The 16135-nt window shown below is 50.5% G+C and overlaps 1 protein-coding gene across 1 annotated transcript; it reads left to right on the plus strand.

Moving 5' to 3' along the window:
- Nucleotides 1-313: 313 nt before the first annotated feature.
- On the plus strand, nt 314-15479 carry GRM6 (glutamate metabotropic receptor 6). The gene is made up of 10 exons (XM_027969215.3): nt 314-819; nt 1834-2050; nt 2285-2420; nt 3025-3179; nt 4266-4406; nt 4513-4713; nt 6657-6802; nt 6891-7514; nt 11377-11688; nt 12438-15479. Exons 1-10 carry the CDS (start codon nt 340-342, stop codon nt 12639-12641), a joined length of 2616 nt encoding a protein of 871 aa, XP_027825016.1. The 5' UTR covers nt 314-339; the 3' UTR covers nt 12642-15479.
- Nucleotides 15480-16135: the final 656 nt, after the last annotated feature.

Genomic DNA, 16135 nt, shown 5'->3' on the forward strand with positions numbered 1-16135 from the left:
GGCGGAGGTGAGTGCGGCTTCAGAGGGGGCCTGGGTGGGCGCTGGGGATGGGCAGGACTGGAGCGCCTGAGACAGGTGGTCGGGCGGGGCGGACCCGAGGGTTGAGGTTCAGAGGGTGTGAGAGCCAGGTGTCCCGGGCAGGCTGGCTGAATTGATGCCTCGCCTCTCTTCCAGCTGGCTCGGCCAACATTTATATACTGCGCACCTCCCCTGTCCCCAAGGATTGTGGGGCTCCCTCTTCTTTCCCCCGACCCGGGTCCTTCCTCTGGCCCACGATCGGAGCGTGCTCCCCGTCTGTTCCCGTCCCCGCCCCGTCCTCCTCCTGCAGCCCCCGAGCCGATGGCCGCGGTCCCGGCGCTGCTGCCGCTGCTGCTGGCGCTGGCGCAGGCGGGAGCGGTGGGCGCCGCGGGCTCGGTGCGCCTGACGGGCGGCCTCACGCTGGGCGGACTGTTCCCGGTGCACGCTCGCGGCGCGGCGGGCAGGGCGTGCGGGCAGCTGAAGAAGGAGCAGGGCGTGCACCGGCTCGAGGCCATGCTCTACGCCCTGGACCGCGTGAACGCCGACCCCGAGCTGCTGCCCGGGGTGCGCCTGGGCGCCAGGCTGCTCGACACCTGCTCGCGGGACACGTACGCGCTGGAGCAGGCGCTGAGCTTCGTGCAGGCGCTGATCCGCGGCCGCGACGGCGAGGAGGCTGCCGTGCGCTGCCCCGGCGGGGTCCCCCCGCTGCGCACCGCGCCCCCGGAGCGCGTGGTGGCTGTCGTGGGCGCTTCGGCCAGCTCTGTCTCCATCATGGTCGCCAACGTGCTGCGCCTGTTCGCGGTGAGAGCCCGGGGCGCGCCCCGGGTGCAGCGTCTCTCCCTTGTCTCTGCCTTGGGGATGCCTGAGGTCTAGTCTCCTTTCGAGAATCACTCTAGTTAGCCAAGAAGCCCTGCTCCCTGGGCCAGACGCAAGCCTGTCTGGGAAGGTTGTCCTGAAGATGAAAGTGTCTAGAGTGCCGGGATAACTAGGGCGTCCATTAATTGCCCATGGGCCTTCCTCTGCCTCCTTTTCTCTCGTTCTCTCTCTTCTCCCTTTCCTCTTTTCCTCCTCCCTCTTCCCCTCCCCTTTCCATAACGTCTCCATACGCCACCCTTTCTCTGTTTCAGCTTCAGACATCTCTGTCTCCCCTGAACCAGTTCCAATCTGCTTCTTCTAGAACCTCCACGTCTCTGACCTTCACACCAGCCCCCACTTGCTCCCTTTTGTGTGTGTGTTGGTTTTGTTGTTGTTTGCTTGTGTCTTTCTTTAATATGAGGGATTCACTTCTCTGCTCTGCTAGCCTCTCCCACCACCAGTCTCTTTTCACACTTACTGCCGCCATCCTTTCTCTAAATCAGCTCAGCCATAATCCCCATTATTAATCACTCTAATGCACTGGGATAAACCCAGTTCCAAACAGGCCCCTCTGTTAGACCAGACACAACCTTCAATCAAACAGCCCCTCCCCAGCTCTCCTGCCTGCTCAGCCCCTCCTGGGGCTGATGCCCGCCTCCGCAGACCACCCCTTTGTGTGAACTGGGGAAACATGTCTTCCTCTGGGGCTGACAGAGGTCCCTTTACCCGGCGAAAGCTGCAGCCAGTGCCTGGCAGCTGCAGACTGGACTTGAACCCCATGTTCCATTAGTGCCATTCACAAAATGCAGGTCTTTCTCTGCATCTTCCAGCCTCTCCATGTGGAGAGGCTGCTCCCACTTGCCCCGAGCACTCTATCCCTGGGTCCTGGGTCCTCACTGCCTTCCCTACCTAGGGTGACTGACCCTCCATCTACAGCCCAGGTGTCTTTCCTCCCTCCAGATCCCCCAGATCAGCTACGCTTCCACGGCCCCTGAGCTCAGCGACTCCACACGCTATGACTTCTTCTCCCGCGTGGTGCCTCCTGACTCCTACCAGGCCCAGGCCATGGTGGACATAGTGAGGGCATTGGGATGGAACTACGTGTCCACGCTGGCCTCTGAGGGCAACTATGGCGAGAGTGGGGTTGAGGCTTTTGTGCAGATCTCTCGAGAGGCTGGTGAGCTTGGGGCCAGGGCAGAGGGGGGTGGTCTGAGGCCTGAAGGGGCCTATGGAAAGGCCGTCAGACAGGGCGCAAGCTGTGAGGCGGGGCTCTGGGTTTATAGTGGGGAGCCTGGATGGTGCTCCCTGTGGGCAGGCACCCTTTCCTTTGGAAGACTCAGTCCCTGCCACAGTCCTGTGTGGTGGTGGCCTTGGTGGGTGAATGACTGACTTTGGCATCTCCGACACCCAGGGGGGGTCTGTATTGCCCAGTCCATCAAGATTCCCAGGGAACCAAAACCAGGAGAATTCAATAAAGTGATCAAGAGACTCATGGAGACACCGAACGCCCGGGGCATCATCATCTTTGCCAACGAGGATGACATCAGGTGGGCCAGAGGGCGTGTTCTTCTGTAGCTCTTTTGAAGACCCTACTGCCTCGTCTCCCATATCCCAGCCATGTACATCCTCCCTTCCCCTCTTTCTTCCCCTCCTACCTTCCTGGCACAACATACCTTTTCTACTGTTCTGTCTGTGTCTGGTGGCCCCAGAAATGAACCCGGCCTAGTCTGGGTCACAATCCTCCAAGCCTAGCCAGAGAAACATAAGAATACACATCTACTTCTATAATTAACAGTGGGGGAGAGACTGGTGGGCACATGTAATGATTCTCAGGGAACAACTCTCGGGGCAATAGGTTATCAGCAGGAGGAATGGCCCCCAGCCTGAACCGCAGCAGTAGAAGGTAGGCTCTTCTTAAAGACAGCATGGAGCCATGCACAGCACGAGAGGGCAGGCCTGGAGTCAGAGCCTGGCTCTGCCTTTTACTACCTGAGAAACCCAGTGTCCTAAACTCCCTGCATCCTACGTTTCCTGATAAACAAGGGTCTGCTGAGTGGTGCAGAGTGGGATAGATGGCGAGAGGAGACTGAAAAGTGACCAGGCTTACGTAGGAGGAGGACCTCAGGGCATCCCTCACCCTGTTCTTTCCAGGAGGGTTCTGGAGGCTGCACGCCAGGCCAACCTGACTGGCCACTTCCTGTGGGTTGGCTCAGACAGCTGGGGAGCCAAGATCTCACCCGTCCTGAACCTGGAGGATGTGGCCGTGGGAGCTATCACCATCCTCCCCAAAAGGGCCTCTATTGACGGTGAGTGGAGTCATGCCCTCCCCTGCATCTCCCACCCATATCTATCCTCCCCACAATGATCCCCTCTTGGGGGTGCTCATTTTCCCCTTCTATAAAATTGTACCAAGACCCAGGGTCTCTTCTGGGAATTCTAGAATCCTGAGATTCTATGAACACATCCCTCCAAACAGTGTTTGAAATGAATTGGCAAATGAGGAAACACACCCACCACTGTACAGGGTGCAGAATTGTTAAGTTTTGTTTGTTTTAATCAGTGCCTGCATTTTGGTTCTGCCAAAGGCACTCTAATTTGAAGATGAGTGTGACAGGGAGAGAAAACAAGGATGTGGGACTTACTGTCCTACTGATCAACTAATGAGGCCTGCCTCTCCACCCCTCCTCCACCATCCCACCCGTGAATATCTGGAAGAATGCAAAAAAGATGGTCACTTTACATTAGGATTGCTCATTTCCCCAAAGGCTAAACTGAAGACACCTTGATGAGGTACTTCAGGGCTATTTTATGAAGTACAGCCCCTTGTCAATACTGAGCCCTGACTTCCAGGGGCTCCCAGCCTCTTGGAGGTGCACACACACCCTTACACTCTTTCTTTCCCTTAGAATGCATTCAATTGTAAGCAACAAACTAGACTGAGAGTAGTTTTAGCAATAAATGTATTCCATCACAAGACAAGAGGTCTCAAAGTAGGGGAAACTTCATGTTTGGGGCAATGAGTCAATGATGTTCTCAGAATCTTGAGCTCTGTCCTCCCTTCTGTCCCACCATCGTCTGTAGTTGCTATAGGTCTTCTTGATTGTGATGTCTTATTCACAAAGTGGCTGCTGAAGCTCCACCCATTACATCTTCACAGCAGCATCCTAACCAGGAAAGACAAGGTGCAAAAAATTCTTTCATGTGGTGAGGCTCAGAGTTGGCAAAATTTACTGCAGAGTCCCTAGATGACTTTGAACTCATCAGCCAGGCCAGAAATTGATCACCTGGGCATCCCCAGCTGTAAAGTCAGCGGGTGTTGAAGGGACACAAGTGGTGGGCCATGGCTGGCTCATATGGGTGCCTCCCCTCCTTCCTCCTTCCCTCTCTCTCAGGATTTGACCAGTACTTCATGACTCGATCCCTGGAGAACAACCGCCGAAACATCTGGTTTGCTGAGTTCTGGGAAGAGAATTTTAACTGCAAACTGACTAGCTCAGGTACCCAGGCTGACGATTCCACCCGCAAATGCACAGGTGAGAGCTGCCCAGGGTGGGTGGTGAGGGTGGAGAGGGAGAGGGTGGGAAGCCAGGTTGGGCACCTGGGGGCCAGGCACGCTTCCTCTGGGCATCCGTAGGACAGGTGAGGAACGCATCGGCCGGGACTCTGCCTACGAGCAGGAAGGGAAGGTGCAGTTTGTGATTGATGCTGTGTACGCCATTGCCCACGCCCTCCACAGCATGCACCAGGCTCTCTGCCCCGGGCACACAGGGCTGTGCCCAGCAATGGAGCCCACTGATGGTCGGACGCTGCTGCAGTATATTCGGGCTGTGCGTTTCAATGGTGAGTGGGAGCCAGAGCCCCTGTGTGAGTGAGGGGAAGCCTGCTGGGTTGGAGTTCTCAGGACCTGGGACAGCCCAGGATGGAAGGAATGGGAGAGCAGAAGGGGATAGTGGGAGCACCTGGGCCTGAGAGCTGGAGGCTCGGGCCAAGTTCTGGGGACCAGTTTTTGACACTTCTTGTTCCCCAGGCTTGAGTAACCCCTGCCCCAGGCTGCAGATTCCAGGTTCTGAAGAACTTGTTTGTGACCCTTCTTGTCTGGACCTCTCAGAGGGTCGCACACAACTCTTTGCACCACTGCAGAGAGTCTGGAATCGTCTGGTCTCTCAGGGCACTGCCTGCACTATGGACAGGCGTCCCACTCCACGCCTGAGGCTTCCAAATGCCTCCCCAGTCAGGCCGGTGCTGCCTGAGCACAGGGTATGGATCCGGATGTCCCCCTGATACCAGGGGCCTGATATGTGGTCAGGGCTCAGAGCAAGGGTTTTTGAAAAGGCCCAGATAGACTCAGCTGTGCTTATGGTTTGTGGGGAAAGCTTCACATCGTGTTCAATTACTATCCTTTAGAAAATTAAAAACCGTTCTTCCACCAAGTGTTGAGCATCTTCTCTCTGCTAAGCTCCCTGTTAAATGATTTAAAACTTCCCTGGTAGTCCAGTGGTTAAGAATCTGTGCTTTCACTGCAGGGACCATGGATTTGACCCCTGGTTGGGAACTGAGATCCCACATGCTGTGAGGCTAAATAAATAAATAAAGTAAAAGAGCATGACATAATATCACTCCAGAAGAGCTCTGCAAGGTAGTAGAACAAGCGTCTAAAAGAAATAAGGCTTATTGTTCAAATCAGTACCTTTCTAAGTCGGAACTCTTCCTCTTACCTAGATACCTAAGCTTTCTTATTTTCTTTTTAATTGTAGTAACATACACAAACAGTTGGCTTGCCAGGTGACTCTAGTGGTAAAGAACCTGCCTCCCAATGCAGGAGAGGAAAGAGGTGTGGATTTGATCCCTGGGTCAGTAAGATCCCCTGGAGGAGGGCATGGCAACCCACGCCAGTATTCTTGCCTGGGAAATCCCATGGACAGAGGAGCCTGGCGGGCTACAGTATATAGGGTCGCAAAGAGTCAGACAGGACTGAAGCTACTTAGCACGCATGGACACATAGAGAACAGTTGAATGGTGTCACTTGTGCGGTCAGTCTCCAGAACGCTTCACTATGCAAAACTGAGACTCTGCACCTGTCACACATTAACGCCTCATGTCCCTCTCTCCACCCAGCCCCTGGCAGCCACCCTTCCACCTTTTGTCAATATTAATTTGACCACTCTAAGTACCTCAGATGAGTGGGATCACACAGTATTTGTCCTTTTGTGACTGGCTTATTTCACTTACCGTAGTGTTCTTAAGGTTCATCCATGTTGTAGAAAGTGTCAGAATTCCCTTCCTTCTTAAGGCTGAATAATATTCCATTGTATGTATAGACCACAATTTGCTTATCCAGTCATCTGTCAACGGACACTTGCATTTCTTCCGTGTTTTGGCTACTGTGAATAATGTTGCTGTGAACAAATAGACTTCTCTTCAAGTCCCTGCTTTCAGTTTGCTTGGGTATATACCGAGAATTGGAATTGCTAGATCATGTGGTAATTCTGTTTAGTTTCTCGAGGAACCACCATATTGGTTTCCATAGTTACTGCAACATTTTACATTCCCATCAGTGGAGTATAGGGTTTCAATGTCTCCATACTTGCCAACACTTACTTTCTGTTGTTTCGACAGTGGCCATCCTAAATGGGTGTGAGGAGGAATCTCACTGGGGTTTTGATTGCAATTTCCCTGATGATAGGTGATACTGAGCACCTTTTCACATGCTGGCTAAGCTGCTCCTTTGTCCTGGCCTTTGATGGGCTAGAGAACCAGCTGAGGATGACAGGCTCTCCTTTCAGGCAGCGCGGGAACCCCTGTGATGTTCAATGAGAATGGGGACGCACCTGGGCGATATGACATCTTCCAGTACCAGGCGACCAATGGCAGTGCAGGCAGTGGCAGCTACCAGGCGGTGGGCCAGTGGGCGGAGACCCTCAGGCTGGATGTAAGTGGCACAGGCTGAGCTCTGGGCGCAGGGAGGCGGGCCCACCTTCCTGGAGGCGGGAGTCACAGGCGGCGCTGTCCTGTCCCAGGTGGAAGCTCTGCAGTGGTCAGGAGACCCCCGAGAGGTGCCCGAGTCTCAGTGCAGCCTCCCCTGTGGGCCGGGGGAGCGGAAAAAGATGGTGAAGGGCGTGCCCTGCTGCTGGCACTGCGAGGCCTGCGACGGGTACCGCTTCCAGGTGGACGAGTTCACTTGCGAGGCCTGCCCAGGGCACATGAGGCCCACGCGCAACCACACGGGCTGCCGCCCCACGCCGGTGGTCCGCCTCTCCTGGTCCTCGCCCTGGGCCGCCCCGCCCCTCCTCTTGGCCGTGCTGGGCATCATGGCCACCACCACCGTGGTGGGCACCTTTGTGCGGCACAACAACACACCGATCGTCCGCGCCTCCGGCCGTGAGCTCAGCTACGTCCTCCTCACCGGCATCTTCCTCATCTATGCCATCACCTTCCTCATGGTGGCTGAGCCCGGAGCGGCGGTCTGCGCCACCCGCAGACTGTTCCTCGGCCTCGGCACCTCCCTCAGCTACTCGGCCCTGCTCACCAAGACCAACCGCATCTACCGCATCTTTGAGCAAGGGAAGCGCTCGGTCACGCCTCCGCCCTTCATCAGCCCCACTTCGCAGCTCGTCATCACCTTCAGCCTCACTTCCGTGCAGGTGAGTCCGCAGGCTCCAAGTTGAAGGGCTGGCAGATGGGATTGGGGCTGAGGGTAAGGGCGCTGACCTCCACTTTAAAGATCAGACTCACTCTTCTATTTTGGTCTCTATGTTTAAAAAAAAAAAAAAAAGCACCAGGAGCTAGGGGGCTGCTGTTTTTGTAAGTAGAACTCATTTAGGAGCAATTGTTTCTTCCTAAGGTGGGGAGTGCAAGCATCCAGTGATTCTTCTGTAAAAGAGTGAAATAATTTTCATAAACTGAACATGATGTTCCACAGTTTGGCTCCCAGGGCAAAGAGATACCTGATGAATTTCCCCTAAGCAGAGAATCTATTTCCATAAGGGGAGTTTCTGCTGCCCAGTCAGTCACTGGGTAACCTGGATGAGAGGCATAGGGTCTGATGATATTACTGTGGAATGAAGCATCCAGTTCCATAAAGAGCCAGAATGTAATGCTATATGTACAGCAAAAGCAGAATTCCTTCTGGGTTTCCTCTGAGATGGTAATAGAACTTTGGAAATGGCTCCCGTGTTATGTAAAGGGTACTAGGAGACAGGTGTGTGTGTGTGACATTGCAGAGACAGCCCAAATCTCAGGGCCAAGTGGGGGGCTCAAGTCACTGGACACAGCTCTTTCTCCACTCCAAGAAAGCTCTTCTTCCTACCTACCTCTGCACCCTTCCCACCCATGGGCCTCAGTCCATGCAAATGTCCACACCTGGAAGGTGCTGCCCTCTTCCAGTATATAGACGGGTTTGAGTGTCCTCCGTCAGGGCCAGCATCTCAGTGCCCAGCCCGTCCTCAGAAGGCACCTCACTGCTTCCTGCCTGAAGCCTCCGTGGCACCCTTCACCCCAGGATGGAGGTGCTTACCTTCAGCGCTCTCCTCTGGCTTACCTATGGCCTCCCTGCTTTAGACCTCCCTTTCTAGAAATCCCAAACCTTTTCAGAGATGCACACGTTCACCATCACACGGTTATTTAGCAATGTAATGGATGTGAAAGGATATCTCATTGTTTAATTCGCCTCTCCTTTCTAGCGCAGCTGGCCCTTGAGGTTTCGTCTCCTGTGATGTGCCTGTGCCTGCTCCTGTGCTTTGCTCACTTTCTGTTATTTTATAGGAGTTTGTCATGTGCACTGGGTGCTAATTCTTCTGTCAGTTACTCAGGCTGCAAACTCAGTGAGGTGCATTTTGGCCGCTATGCGCATGTATCATAGGCCTCGAGTTTTCATTTCTCAGGGGCAGCTTTCTCCCCCATTTAGAGGAGTTATAAGAGGAGCCTCCCTGCTTCCTTTCTAGACAGTGGGTGGAGTTTTATTTTATTAGTCCCTTGTTCATGGAGCTTCTGCTTTTGGGAGAATCACAAAAAGATGCTCCTTCTGGATGTACAAATTCCTTTAAAAACTTCCTTTCCTCTAGGCTCACATAGCCTTACTCCAGATGCGCAGCATTGCACTGAAGTGGATTCGGCTCCATTCCTCCCAAAGCAAGCATTCTTACTCAGTGAATGGCCTGCACAAACGTATAGGACAGCTTTTCCCAGGTCCCACCTTTATGCCCGACGCCAGTACTCTTGCCTGGAAAATCCCATGGACAGAGGAGCCTGGTGGGCTGCAGTCCATGGGGTCGCTAAGAGTCGGACACGACTGAGCGACTTCACTTTCACTTTTCACTTTCCTGCATTGAGAAGGAAATGGCAACCCACTCCAGTGTTCTTGCCTGGAGAATCCCAGGGACGGCGGAGCCTGGGGGGCTGCCATGTATTGGGTCGCACAGACAGAGACGGACACGACTGAAGCGACTTAGCAGCAGCTTGGTTCCTACTGCCCAGATTTCCTTGGCTCAAGGTCATGTCTCCCCTCACCGTGAAGGAATTCATTCTCCGTTAGCTCCTTGTTAGGGCCTGTGACTGACTCTGACCTCCCTGGCCACCCACCATAAGCTTACATTTGTACCACTCTCTGTCTGGTGCCTTTCTATTTTGAGTTTCACTATGCATTCCCACATGATTTCATGATGTCTTGCTCAACAGTTCTTTGGATCTGGAGAAGGAAGGGGGTCCTCAGGAATGAGGTGTCCCATACGGTTAGATTGGATCCAGCTAGTCTTTTCATGGCTGCAGAACACACGATCCTGCCTCCATGGAGAGGAGCATCTCTGCTGGCCCTTGTCCTGAATTACTGTGACATGCACTGACTCCTCCCCTAAGCCGCCATCACATCCTCGCAACAGATTATGAGGGTTCCTGTTTGGTAGATGGAGGAGGTATGTTTAGGGTCACAGTTCCAGAGCCTCTGCCTGCACTCACATTACCTTGCTTGTTGTTCTTCAGTCACTAAGTTGTGTCTGACTCTGCGACCCCATGGACTGCAGCAGGCCAGGCTCCCCTGTCTTCCACTATCTCCTGGAGTTTGAAAGTTCATGTCCATCGAGTCAGAGATGCTATCTAACCGGCTCACCCTCTGCCGCCTCGTGTAGCTCAGTAAATGGCACTAGTGCTTTATTGACTATGCCAAAGCCTTTGACTGTGTGGATCACAATAAACTGTGGACAATTCTGAAAGAGATGGGAATCCCAGACCACCTGACCTGCCTCTTGAGAAATCTGTATGCAGGTCAGGAAGCAACAGTTAGAACTGGACATGGAATAACAGACTGGTTCCAAACAGGAAAAGGAGTACGTCAAGGCTGTATATTGTCACCCTGCTTATTTAACTTATATGCAGAGTACATCATGAGAAACGCTGGACTGGAAAAAACACGAGCTGGAATCAAGATTGCTGGGAGAAATATCAATAACCTCAGATATGGAGATGACACCACCCTTATGGCAGAAAGTGAAGAGGAACTAAAAAGCCTCTTGATGAAAGTGAAAGAGGAGAGTGAAAAAGTTGGCTTAAAGCTCACCATTCAGAAAACAAAGATCATGACATCTGGTCCCATCACATCATGGGAAATAGATGGGGAAACAGTGTCAGACTTTATTTTTTTGGGCTCCAAAATCACTGCAGATGGTGACTGCAGCCATGAAATTAAAAGACGCTTACTCCTTGGAAGAAAAGTTATGACCAACCTAGGTAGCATATTGAAAAGCAGAGACATTACTTTGCCAACAAAGGTCCATCTAGTCAAGGCTATGGTTTTTCCAGTGGTCATGTATGGATGTGAGAGTTGGACTGTGAAGAAAGCTGAGCACTGAAGAATTGATGCTTTTGAACTGTGGTGTTGGAGAATACTCCTGAGAGTCCCTTGGACTGCAAGGAGATCCAACCAGTCCATTCTAAAGGAGATCAGCCCTGGGAGTTCTTTGGAAGGAATGATGCTGAAGCTGAAACTCCAGTACTTTGGCCACCTCATGCGAAGAGTTGACTCATTGGAAAAGACCCTGATGCTGGGAGGGATTGGGGGCAGGAGGAAAAGGAGATGACAGAGGATGAGATGGCTGGATGGCATCACTGACTCGATGGACTGAGTTTGAGTGAACTCCGGGAGATGGTGATGGACAGGGAGGCCTGGCATGCTGCGATTCATGGGGTCGCAAATAGTTGGACTCGGCTGAGCAATTGAACTGAACTGAACTGAGTGGTTGAAATCCAGGAAGAGGACATCTAGGCCCCCTTACCCAGTCAGCCCTGATGTTCCCAGCACATACTTCCACTGCAGCCCCTCCTCCCCACCTGCCAGTGTCACTGGCCTTTGACCAGGCAAGCCCCCTCCTGGACAACCCTGCCGTCTCCACAGTGGCCTCAGGCCTGAGCATTCCACTCAGCAGGCCAGGAGCCTGGAAAAGACCCTACCCTGGCAGAGACCTCAGTCGAGGGTGAGTCTGGGTGTGTCCTTGGTAACCATGCTGCCTCCTGCAGGTGGTTGGAGTGCTGGCCTGGCTGGGGGCCCAGCCCCCGCACAGTGTGATTGACTATGAAGAGCAGCGGACGGTGGACCCAGAACAGGCCAGAGGTGTGCTCAAGTGCGACATGTCTGATCTGTCCCTCATTGGTTGCCTGGGCTACAGCCTCCTGCTCATGGTCACGTGCACGGTGTACGCCATCAAGGCCCGTGGTGTGCCCGAGACCTTCAATGAGGCCAAGCCCATTGGCTTCACCATGTACACCACCTGTATCATCTGGCTGGCTTTTGTGCCTATCTTCTTTGGCACTGCCCAATCCGCTGAGAAGGTAATGTGGGTCCCGACCTCATTGGGTTTCACGATCTTGTTTGTTTCCTGCTTGTCCATGGAGCGGCTCGATTGTTCTAAGTCCTGGGCCCATATGAATGACTGATTGTCTGGTTGGCTGATTCATTTATGTACTCATCTGTCTTTCTAGGTTCCCTCTGGTTGTTCTCTCCTTCCCTTGCCCTTTGTTCATTCATTCATCTGTTCAGCCATGCTTCTACCCACCAATTAACTTGTTTTTATTAATTTTTTCATAGATTTATCTCTGCCAATCCATCTGTCAGTTCATTTGTCTGACCACTAAGCATTCATTTATTCATATGCCCCATGGAACTTTCATTTTTTTGCTTCATGATCCCTTTGTTTGCCCACTTGTTCTTTATACAGGTTGTATTAATCCACTCATTTGTATACTTGAAAACATGTTCATTCATTTATTAACATGCTCCAGCCCTTTTTAGGCCTGTGCACTGTTGCCCTAGCTGTGGCTCTCTGTGAATAAACCTCTTGCTTCCCTTGGTCACTTGTCCACTCAGTCATGTGTTGTTTTCCCTTCTTCCTGCCTACACCAGAGCCACACGGTTACTGTCAATTCGTCAAGCCATGAAGGCCTTTGTTTCCACTGCTCTCCTTTATCGTGCGGTCATTCCCATTCAGCTGACTGAGATGGACTCACTTCCAGGCTGTGTGGGGGCAGAGGGTGGGTGAGAGCTGGGCTGAGTCCACCTGGTCCTTTCCTCTGTGGCTTAGATCTACATCCAAACCACGACACTGACTGTGTCCTTGAGCCTGAGTGCATCCGTGTCCCTCGGCATGCTGTATGTACCCAAGACCTACGTCATCCTGTTCCACCCGGAGCAGAACGTGCAGAAGCGCAAACGGAGCCTCAAGACGACCTCCACAGTGGCAGCCCCACCCAAGGGTGAGGACACGGAGGCCCCAGGTAGCAAGTAGAAGAAGAATGGGACACTCGCTCCCCCTCCTCTTTTGTCTTTGTTTCCTTGCTTCATAATGGAAGCTGTGAAGAGTCCAGATCTGCAGTGAGCAATCAGGGTGGGGAGTCTGCAAAGGCCAGGCCTAGCAAGATGGAACTGGCCTGGACCCACACGACACATTTCAGCCCTGTTTTTCTGTGGGTCTTGGCTTCATGCTTCCATCTTGCCAAGAACAGGCACCGAGAGAATCCTCTTCTGGAGAGGGATTAAACTTATATTCACTGGGTTGAAGTCAGAGATTGTGGTGAAGCCTTGGGCTTGGCCCAGTGTGAGTGGATTTCCTCCACCTTGATCAACCACCAGAATCTAGGGAGAGAGCAGTATATGAGAACGTGTAGACTCCAGAATGAAATACAGGGTTGGAATCGGAGAGGAGCAGTTTCCACAAGACCTCTGTGGCTCTGTATTTTGGACTGTGTAACTTGGGCTTGGGTAAATATTTTGCTGGTACAGAGGGACTGAGCCTCGCATGAGAGGCCTGTGGGAGAAGATGGGCCTGCACAGGACGGAGGGAACCGGGGTGCCCCGTGAGGTTATTTGTTTCAGAGTCTTTTCTTTGACCTCTTTTCTCCTGGGATCTGGGGGATGTCATATTTAGAGAACAGCTTCCCCCCCCCCCTCCTTCCCATGTGTATTTACTTAAATTAACCCTGAACTTTAAGAAGATGAGATACACTTGTGTGGTGGTAGTGGCGTGAGAATAAACTATCAATGTGGTATTTGCCCTCCTCTGATGCCTGTTCTCAAGTTCTAGGTTGGGACAAGTTACGGAGAGAGTTGTGTCCGTGGTGAAGATTCATTCCAAGTGGATAACTTGGGATGAATATCCAAACTGTTCTCTCCCAATATTTACCGGGAGATCGCCTTTGAAAAGCAGGCATGAGGCATGGAAAGGAAAATGCTTGGACGTCAAATGCATTTTTCAGTAATCTATTTTAACAAAAGGTTTGGTTTAAGTTATGGAATTTTATTTCCCTGGGGTAGAATTTGAATTTGTTAAATTGACTCTTTTTATTTATCAGTATAAATTCTCTAGTGGCTGATGTTTGGAACTGGTTTTGAAGATTCAGCTGTACTTCATCCAATAGAGACTCTTCCCTAGACAGAATCTCTGCATAATCCATTTTGACCTTAGGACCAGGTGTTTCTGCATTCTTTAAAAGGGCTTCTCCTCAGAATAACATTTCTGGTGTACAGATTCTCCTTCCCCACATTTGTTGTATTCCTAGGAATTCTCTGCAGTGCGAGTTATGACATCTCATATATTGCTGGGTGCTTACCAAAATTCATTATTTCATACGGCTTCTCTCCTGTGTAGGTTTTCTGATGTACAATGAGGTGTATTTTCTTGCTGATGGCTTTCCACATTAGTGCTTTAGCAGGGTTTCTCTCCTATATTAACTCTTAAGAGAACAATGAAGCTCTCTTCAACAATCTCCAAATGAAGGTTTTCCTATATTTGTTATTTTCTTGCTCTTTCTCTCAGTATAAATTCTGTGTTATGCAGTGAGTCTTGACTTCTAATCGGAAACCTTTCCACAGTTTTTACATTTTTGTGGTTTTCCCCACTCTGAATTCTGTGACTTAGAATTTGGATTATTTCTTAGTAAAAGCTTTTCCACGTTTAGAGGATTTCTTCACCCACTCCCCACCCCACCATGTGACGTTTCTGACTTAGAGTCCTGGCTTCCTGCTGAAGACTGTAACACCTCCCAATTTCACTCAGACTGGTCTCTCTGATGTGAATTCTTTGAGGCACAGTGAGTTCTGTCTTCTGGCCTTCTCACATTCAGTCCACTCATAGAAGAGGCACGCACCATTTTCTGTGCAGTGGGGGCATCCTCTATTGCCAAAGGCATTGCCATATTTAGTACATTTGTGAGACTTATCTCCTTTCTGAATTCTCTAATGTGTTTAAAGGTCTGACTCCTGGAAGAGGGCTTTCCCACATTCAGTGGGTACATAAGATCTCTCCCTTGGATCATTTCTTCACTGTTCAGTGGGGGTTGACAGATCCCTGCAGGGTTTTCCATGTTATTTGCACACATATTGGAGTTTGCCTTCTCCAATATCCAATCAATTTGAACCCAAATTGGAGTTCCCAAATTTGGAGAAAAAGTTTTTTCTCCAAAATTTGCGGAATTTATAAGGCATTCTGCCTGTGTGTTCCCTTCTCTGTTGAATAAGAGCTGGGCTATACTTGTAGGCTTTCTCACATTCATGGCCCTTGAATGATTTCTCCTCTGTGTGGATTATATGTTCCAGTGAAAATAGGGTTCTGGTTGCTGGCTTTTCCACCTTATAATCACAATATTTTCTGCAGCTTGAGTTCTCTAAAGTAGAGTAAGATTACATTTTGATACAAGCTTTTATTCAGTACATCCAATGTGTTGAGATTTGTACAGGAGGGATTTTTTAAATGTTTTTTAACCCCAACAAAACAGCTTTATTGAGATATAATTGACATACAATAAACTGCATGTAGAAGGTTCAATTTAATGTCTTAGCATATGTAACTATTCATGAAATCATCACAATAATCAAGATAATGAATAAATTCATAATTTAGAAAACTTTCATTATGCCCTTGTAACCTCCCCCAGGAGAGATTTTTTTTAATATTATTTATATTCTTATGCATTTTCATAGTGTGATTTTCTTGGGGATACATTCACTACAACTTTGTCACATTTATTACATTTTGTGATCTTTGGAAAATTCTCTCAAATTCATTACATTCATTGTGTCTCACTTTACTCAGTAACTTCTTATTAAATAAATGTAACTTTTTCTAAAAGTTTGATTTAGGTTTTCTGTTGCTTCTGTATATAATTACTGATTTGCAAAATTCCCTCTAAGATGGAATAAAATGCACAATTCCAAGTGAATCTTTCTACCATCATTTTATAGAAAGAAGCCTCTTCAGGAATATTCTGTCATACTGACATATTTGCATCTAAATATGAAATATTCCCAAGGGTAACTATTTCCCACCTCTTGGGCTTTTAGGGGGAAGTCGTCTCCAGCACAGACATGGCAGAGTACTGAAATCTATGGCAAATAGGTTGGGAGTTTCAGAGACACCATTTTAATCTGTGAAGCAAGGAGTATGAATAAAGATAGGCTTGGAGAAGGAAATGGCTACCCACTCCAGTATTCTTGCTTGGAGAATCCCATGGACAGAGGAGCTTGATGGCCTACAGTCCATGGGGTCACAAAGAGTCGGACACGACTGAGTGACTGGGCTTTCCAGGCGGCACTAATGGTAAAGAACCCGCTTGCCAATGCAGGAGAGGTAAGAGATGTAGGTTCAATCCCTGGATAGGGAAGATCCCTAGAAGATGGCATGGCAACCCACCCCAGTATATAGGGGTGGGAGCCTGCTGAGCTACAGTCCATGGGGTCGCAAAAAGTCAGACTCAACTAAGGTAACTTAGCATGCATGCACAGCTC

The sequence above is a fragment of the Ovis aries genome, chromosome 5, assembly GCF_016772045.2.
Source record: "Ovis aries strain OAR_USU_Benz2616 breed Rambouillet chromosome 5, ARS-UI_Ramb_v3.0, whole genome shotgun sequence".
Classification (NCBI taxonomy): domain Eukaryota; kingdom Metazoa; phylum Chordata; class Mammalia; order Artiodactyla; family Bovidae; genus Ovis; species Ovis aries.